General features: G+C 43.1%; 1 protein-coding gene across 1 annotated transcript; it reads right to left on the bottom strand.

The window, feature by feature from the left end:
• Nucleotides 1-5,762: 5,762 nt before the first annotated feature.
• On the bottom strand, nucleotides 5,763-7,152 carry PIGM (phosphatidylinositol glycan anchor biosynthesis class M). Its single transcript, XM_021527195.2, has one exon. The coding sequence runs from the start codon at nucleotides 7,036-7,038 to the stop codon at nucleotides 5,785-5,787; it is 1,254 nt and encodes a 417-aa protein (XP_021382870.1). The 5' UTR covers nucleotides 7,039-7,152; the 3' UTR covers nucleotides 5,763-5,784.
• Between the last annotated feature and the right edge of the window lie 1,063 nt (nucleotides 7,153-8,215).

The raw sequence follows: 8,215 nt of genomic DNA, 5'->3' as shown, positions 1-8,215 counted from the left end.
AAGGTCTCTGGGGCCTCACTTTTTGCCCTTGTTTCTTGATCTCTTTGCTCCATCCTGCATATCTAAACGTTGGTGTGCTAGATAAAGGGCAGTATTTCTTTCCAGTGAACAAGCATTTGGTTAACTTTGAACAACAAACTTTCTTATACTTAATCAGCCAGTTTATTAGAGCATGAAGGAAAATTGGTCATGACTTCAGTTCCTATACTGCTGGAATTAACAAGCTGGATAATGCCAGCACTAAACTTGGAAGTGCTAATGGTAATTAAAATCTATTTTCAAATACATCTGACAGTTGTAAGGTGAAGTACTTGTTATTCGTGTGAATTTCCAGACTGTGTATAAAAAAAAAGTGCTACTTTCTTCCCAAAGGTGTCAGCTGTGGGAACAACACAATTAGTAATTAATTAATTATTAATGCTCTCTGATACAGCATTTCTTCTCTTTTAGTGAGTATATGGGTGTATATGTCCTCCAAAGTCTTTGAGTAAGGAAAGCTTGAAACTCGAATTTACAAGCATTGTTATTTTTAGTTATTATGTTTTGCACACACACATCTCAGAAAGATATGACAACATAGTGCTAATATGGAAGCTGACATAAATTATCAGTAGCTTTATCATCATTTGACAAAGTCCATGTAGCCAAACCAGTCAATTTTTTCTCAGGTGCATTTGGGTAAAATACTTCATATTAAGAAAGTACTCCTAGCTCAAATGGGACTTTGTTCTTCCAAAAGGTAATCTTAATTATTCAACATATTCACACTATGTGGGGTGGAAGATAAGGGGAGGATAATCCTACTTTGTTTTCTACTTTGTTTTCCAAGCCTGCTTTCTGGCTAATTCAATCTACTGGATCAGTAGGAGGGACATGGGACAGATTAAAAAAATGTTGACTGTCAGATCACCGGGGGATTTGGATTAATGCTCTTTTGCACAGAGTGGAAGCATATGGGACACAGAGTGCAGCTCTCCTTGGAAAATTACTGTCAAAACAGTACCATCTCAATTAACATAGCTGCTGACTTGTGAAGCAGGGATCAGATTTTACTTGAGTTAACCTTCAAAAAGCACTTTCTGAATAACTGCTTACTAATAACCTCCTGCTACACCAACAATATTGCCTAATAATAGCTTATGCAAGTCACATCTGTACAACTCCACAAGTGCTACTGTAGCATATAACATTCTATAGACTCTCTTAGGATAATATGAAGGGAGGAAAGATACATTCATCCACCCTGACAACTGCTATGAAGATCCCATTTTCCTCCTGTAAAATGAGAAGTACTTTTGATCTAATACCCTTCATATAAATAATGGAATTTCACAGTATGGGCTTACTGCTCAATTTGAGTGCATTTCAGCTGATTTCCAAGGCTGAAGTTGTTTTTGTAGCTAATTACATACAGACATTCTTTTCGGCATTTCTTCCACAGATGTTCCAGCTGGCTTCCCCACCAATTTCCTTGAAAAATAGGGAGGATCTCTTATGTGTAATTTCTTTATGTGCAATTTATGAAATGTTTTATCTGAAGAGATCATTAATGTCTGAAAGTTAAGCTCTAAGAATGAGACTGCAGCTAAAACTTTATCTGCACATGAAGTAAGACTGCAGCCCAGTAAATGACCTCTTCTTCAGAAGCCCCTACCCCTCTCAGTATCTACCAGAAAGGGGTCATGAGGAATTCTGCTCAAAGTACTATCAACCTATACCATTAAAAAATGACAAATTTTGGTCTTCTTCACCACACTAAAGAAAAAGAGATATTCCAGCTATTAAAAATGCATGCAACAGTTGCATGAATTTATTGCATCAATTTATTAATGTCTTATGTCTTCTATAAAAAATATAATTAAAATAAACCTCATAACAATAGTACTGCATCAAAAGAAATTATCTTTCTGATACTTTCACTAGTATAAAATGTAGCTCTCTGACCTCATTCATCATACATAAGAACTGAAACAAGTCTCCTACACAAATGTGTAGTGCAGATTTTTATAATGAAGAGTATCAGGATATCAGTGGAATGAACACCTTCAAATACATAATTAGTTGGTTCTTTATTGTGTGTATTACATCTCAAGATCCCTGCAGCACATGACTTTATTTCCCATATGCATCAAAATTTATGTAATTAATTTTTATAGGCACTAGAGATTCTGCGTGCTAAGTATAAGAAATATTTAAGGAACCTGCTTTACAGAGGGTAGCTCTGAAAAATGTTATTCAAAAGTGTATTGACTGAGACTTTTCTTTTTGATTCTTGTACACGCAGATAAATGTTTGCGCTTGTAAGTATAGTGCACATAAATATGCTCTTAAGCAAGAAAATTGCTTGAGTGGTTGGGTTTCAGTCTCAGTAAAGGGTTTGTCCTAAATTCAGGGTAATCCTATTCCTTAAAGCTGCTATCACTAGGACATGCATTTTGCAGCTGTCTTTGGCAAACATATGAGGAATACCTCATATATTTTAAGGTTCCCTGTGTTCACTATGTATTTCTGCAGCCCTTTTGAAACAAATGACTCATTCTTCTCAGATACAATAAACAATCCATTTGCTCATAATTTACTATCTTAACATTTACTTTCTCTATACGATGTTATGAAAAATGTTGGAGTTTCCCCTTGCTGTTAAATGTAAAAGTCTCATGGTTTCTTTGAAACAGGTAACTGATGAGCTCAGTTTAGCACACCTAATTGGAGTCAATACAATGAAAGTAACACACACACAAAAAAGATAATAAGGACCAAGTACACTGTGTCATAGATGGTAATTCAGCATTCTCACACTAAAATGGAATGAAATATTTATTATTATATTTTTGCTTACCCTGCTTTTTTAATAATTGCATATATAGACTTTGAAGCGAATCATTGTTAAATGCTGAGCTTTGCCTGAAGTCACCTGAGAATCCAGTAATGAATCTTTGGACAATAGGCTACAGTGTAAAAATCAAGACAAAGAATCAAGACTTTTCTTGATTCTTCTTTTCCCTCTTTGACCTCTTGTACTTTGTCCTTAAGGGCTGCTTTCAGTGCAATGTGAAAAAAAAATCTGCAGATGAGACACACTTCAATGGATATTTCAACCTTTTAAAAGCAAAGCAATTGGCATTACAGTTTTGCAACCCATGGTAAGGAAGGAACATTAACATTCATAAACCTCAGTTCCTACTTATCAGAGAATAAATGGACACAAGGCTATCAAGCAAAATAATCTGAACAGCATCAAAAGCAATAAATGTTCAATAGGAAATGAATTTGGTAAATTTTAAGGGCATTATAACTATTCACCATAACTTGTTCAAGAACTGTAACATATTTGGTACTCCATTAAATTCTTTTAACCCTGTTTTTTTTTTTTTTTATGAATAAAGGAATTCAATTCCATTAAACTATGGAATAGTTTCTTTAAAGCAATTTGCAAGACCTAAACTCTCACATATCTTTTTGTTTGTCTCCTTCAGTTTATTTCTCTTATCCAGCTTTTTATGAGTCACTGGAATTACTTCTGAATCACAAACACATTTGGGTGATTTAGAAAACAACTGCAAAAAGAGGGACCCATCCTGGATTATTAAAATGATGACTGTAAATCTAGGCTTTTTTAAAAGCCTTTTTATAACATGTTTATGCATGGCTTTCTCAAATCATCACTGCAGGACTGATACTGACCTGCAAAGGGAAGACACCCTTCAGCTCCTGTTGCTGCTTCAGAATTTGTATTCTGAAAAATGATGTAGAATTGCTGAAAAATTTGCCTTCTCAAAATTATGTAGCTATTAACAAGTCAAGAATGTATTTTTCATAAGGAAATTACTTCTTACCTAAAAAAATTACAATTTTGTCATGAATACAGGAATTTAAAATGCTGGTTTTTGTATAAGGTTTTTGAGGTTAGAAATGCTTTTTGGTCTGCATTCACTTTCTTTGCCAACAGGAAGGGAAAAAGAGGTATGGAAATGTCTGCAAATAGCCTAAGTAGTTCTGTTAAAGCAATACAGAACATTGCTCTTGTGGGGAGACAACATGCTTTTTGCAGCAGAAGGATATGTCACAGATAATGGAAGATCAGCTGAAAAGGAAAATGAGCCATTGCCTGGACATCAGGATGGGGTGAGCAGAAGTATTGCACAGAAGAGCCTCTTCAGTCTTCTGCTGAAGCTGGGTATATCCAACTCTGCCTTGGAGAATAAAGCCACATGGGATGATTTTGCTTCACACACTTGGAGCACACACAAAATGTCTTGCTGATTAATATAAAACTGTGTGCAAGTGGCTTATACTTATGTTTGACTGATACACCTCTAGTGGAAGATGTAGACAGGCTGGTGCTATACAACTTCATCCCAGACAAAGAAGGAAATCAGTGCCATGTCTGCCCCAAAAATCCAAGACAGTCAAAAGAATATCCTTTGCCTTGCCCAATTTCTGGATTTACAAAGAGGCTGCCAAGATTTTCACAGCTTGAAGGCAAGTGAGAAGGCAGATGGCAGAAAAAAGCTCTGCAGTGGGGGAGCAGAAACACCCCTCAATACTCTGACCATGGAAATCAGAGGAAAATTATAGCACTACAACCAAGAAAGGAAATGCTGTAAATGAGGTAGCTGAAAGAGAGCTGCCTTGGCAGACCACCAGGGTTCAGAGGCAGCATGGCAGGGGTTTCAATTTCACATTGGCTGTAACTAAATGGTGAGGCAAATATGAAAATTCTTCTATTTGGCATATGCCTATTTAAACTAGATTTTATTAAAATACATTGTCAGTTTCCACCTCTATCAAAAGTTGGTATATCAGACCTCTTATGGGATGTTCTAGAGCCATTCCAAAATGGCTCTGTTCTATCACTATCACCTGTCACTCAATTCCAAATCTTCCTGTGTCTCCTATGGGAATAAATGTGTTTTGACAAGTTGTAGAGCTTCCTATTTCAAAACTTCCCTTTTCTTCTGGCAACTGCTCAATATCCTCAACTCCTTTTATTTCTTTTCATTTATTTTTAATAGCAGAGAAACAGAATCACTGAGAAACATTTCCCATTACTGTTTTGGTATAAACTCAAGTGCTTTTGGGACACAGGTGCCATTCTAAGTTTACTTTAATTATGCATTTGCTACTGTTAACACCCACAATAACCATATCTTAACTGAAATTTAAGACAGTGGCCTCTTTTCTGGAACCTGACAGGAATGTACCAAACTGTCAAACTCTAATTTTAAAACCAAATTCCACCAGTATGATCTTCTGTGTTATTCTAAATAAAGGTTAAGGTCCTCAACAGGCTAAGAAAAAAGGTGCCAGGGCTACTCCATAAGGGAATATGAGCAGGAATTGAGAGTGGCCCCAGCACACGGGTCAAAGAGCAGGGCACAGCCCCGCTGTCTCTGGAGGCAGCAGGTGACAGTCAGTGCAGATGGGTAGAGCTCATTCACCAGAGCCCCAGAGATGGTTAAGGAGTGAACTGGTCCAGTATACTTCCAGGGATTCTAGTCAGGAGCGGGAGGACAGAGCTGTAGGCAGTGCTGCAGAGAGGGCTGCAATGCAGTTTCAAGACTCACACAGGAGAGAGGTACACCTGCTGACACTGCTCAGGGCAGGACTAGGGCTGCTCAGGGTAACTGAGGCTAGTCAGTGCTCTCATGGCCTTGAAACAGTAACATCTACACACAATGTACTTTAGAACAACTCACAGGCATTTTCGTTAGATGAAGTGCTGGTGATATGCTACCACATTACCAAAGACAGTAGGTCTGTTTCTGGATTTTGGTCTGTTTATTACCGTTGCTTCAGTTTTTTTGCAACTTGTGCTTCTTTTTGATAATGTGTAATAATCTGAACAATTATGAAGCTATTAATTAAAAGGAAAAGCAAGCCTGCTAACCATATAAATAAATAAGTGTTATATCCTTTGAACTCCAGAAAGAATGCAGGAGTAAGCCACAGGCCTTGTCCGATGAACCACAGAAAGAGAAGCAGCACACCCCTATGCCAGGACATCTTAATACTAGGCATTACAATGGGCAAAAGGCAGAGATACCAGACAAAGTACTGGGATGTGCACACTTTGTTAAAAGTCACAAAAATAGCGGTGTGTAGGAAACAACTGAAGGCAAGGTCTCTGTAGAACGCTATGGAAACAACCAGGAGCAAAAGCAGCTGGGGCAGGAAAGCTGCGAGCCCAAGGGCAAAACTCCATTTGCTCTCTGCGGTCAAGTACAACATGTAGAAATAGGGAGAGAAATTATGGCGGATATCCCTCCTAGTCAGGTGATAGAGGTAGGCGTGCTCCAAAAACTCCCAGCCATAGAGGTGATAAAATGCCACAGTCAAGGCAGCCAGCACTGATCCGGCAACTGTTCCGAAGAGTAGCACGTCGCGGCTCAGCATCTCTACAAGAAGGTGCCAGAGGCGCGCCACGGACGCGACCTTCGCCGCTCTGTCACCCCGCGCACGCAGCGCCGCTTCCCCGCGGCCCGGCCGGGCGCGCAGGCGGAGCGCTATGGGCAGCGCGTAGCTCAGGGGGTAGATTTTCATGTGCACGGCCAGCCCGTAGCACACGGCGGCCTTGCCCACGCTGCCCGCCTCCACCCAGTGCAGGGTGGCGAGCACCAGCAGCGCCACCAGCGCCTCCGCGTTGCCCCGGCTGGACACGGCCATGGGCAGCGGGTTGAGGAGCCAGGCGGCGGCGCAGCACCCACAGGCGCGGCCGGCGGCGACCCCCCGGCGCCGCAGGGCTCGGTAAGCGACGCCAGCAGCCGCCAGGTCCCCGGCCACGAAGAGCAGCTTCCCGAAGGCCTCGGCGAGGAACACGTTGGGCGTGAGCAGCCAGGCCAGCAGCGGCGTGTAGCGGTAGGTGGCCCGCCGGTAGGGCGAGCGCCCCTCGGTCACCAGCCGCGCCGCGTCCGTGAACACCCGGTAGTCGACGTCGGTGTAGCGCACCCGCATGGTGCGGTCCTGGTACAGCCCGTACAGCACCAGCGCCAGCCTCCCCAGCAGCCCCGCAAGCAGGGCCGCGCTCGCCCCCGCCATCCCTCCCGCAGGGGGTGCGGGGAACGCGGGAGCGGAACACGCGGGAGCGGAACACGCGGGAGCGGAACACGCGGGAGCGGGCGCTCCCGGCAGGCGGGGCGCGCGCGGCCGCGCTCGGGGCGCCTTCCGCCGGTGCGCGCGGCGAAGAGGCGGCCTCGCGCCTGCGCGCTGCGCGCCGCAGCCGGGCGGGGCGGGGCGGGGCGGCGCCGCGGGGCGGCCCCGCGCTGTGCCCGGCCCGGCAGGGAGAGGGCTCGGAGCCGGAGCCCGGGGCTGTGGGAGGGACCCGTGCGGGGCGATGGCCGGCCGTGCCTCTGCTGCGGGCTGGCAGCCTGGCAGGGCATGGTGCCGGTGTCCGGGGAGCGCTGCGGGTCAGCGGCACCGCCCTGCCGCTGCCCACTGCTCCCTCACCCTGCCGGGAGCTGTCGGGCTCCACGGATGCGGAGGCGGCAGATGCAGTAGTAGTTAAGTAAGAAGGAAATACAGCATCTGTTATTTACCTTCCGCAAGTGGCTATGTTTTGCCTAGACGTATGAGCTCTCTCTAGAGCACTTAGGTGAGCTTCCTGCCGCGGCAGATTTCGCATTTAATTAGATCAGAAACAGTATCGTGAAAAATCGGAGCTTAGAGAGAGTCACAACAAAGGAATTAATTCCGCTCTATTTTGAGGACCTATTATGTATGTTTTTCAGATAGTTTTCCTGTCTGGATATTTGCCATCTCACATTTGAATTGGGGCTGATTGAAAAACAGGCATTTATTACTTATAACTATTGCGGGTTTCATATTAGAACTTAGAAGGGATTTTCTTAGAGATGCTTTATTAATCAAAAATATGAATTTGCTTGTTTAGTGGTTATTTACAGCCTCTCTCTTTTTGCTGAGTGGTTTCATTTGGGAATATTTTGGGAGCTGCAGTTTTGATGGCTCACATCACTTACTGGAAATAATCTGCATTTTCTCAGTTCTGGGGAAGAACCCATCAAAGAACTGGGAGCAGATCTTTTACACTTGGCAGAGGCATCTTGGAGGGTGGCCTAACTGGTAGGATATTCAGGGGACAAAATATATTTTTGTTTGTGTGCACACAGTTACTAATTTTTGTCTGTTAAGGCCATTGTTCTCTGTACAACAGTACAATGGGATATAGTCTGAGATATCCAATGGGAGAAGCATAGTA

This window comes from Lonchura striata, chromosome 3 (genome assembly GCF_046129695.1).
Source record: "Lonchura striata isolate bLonStr1 chromosome 3, bLonStr1.mat, whole genome shotgun sequence".
Lineage (NCBI taxonomy): Eukaryota > Metazoa > Chordata > Aves > Passeriformes > Estrildidae > Lonchura > Lonchura striata.
This window is presented reverse-complemented; position numbering and strand designations above follow the sequence as displayed.

Coding starts and splice junctions, on each gene's coding strand:
- PIGM (XM_021527195.2), bottom strand. CDS start 7,038: ATGGCGGGGGCGAGCGCGGCCCTGCTTGCGGGGCTGCTGGGGAGGCTG.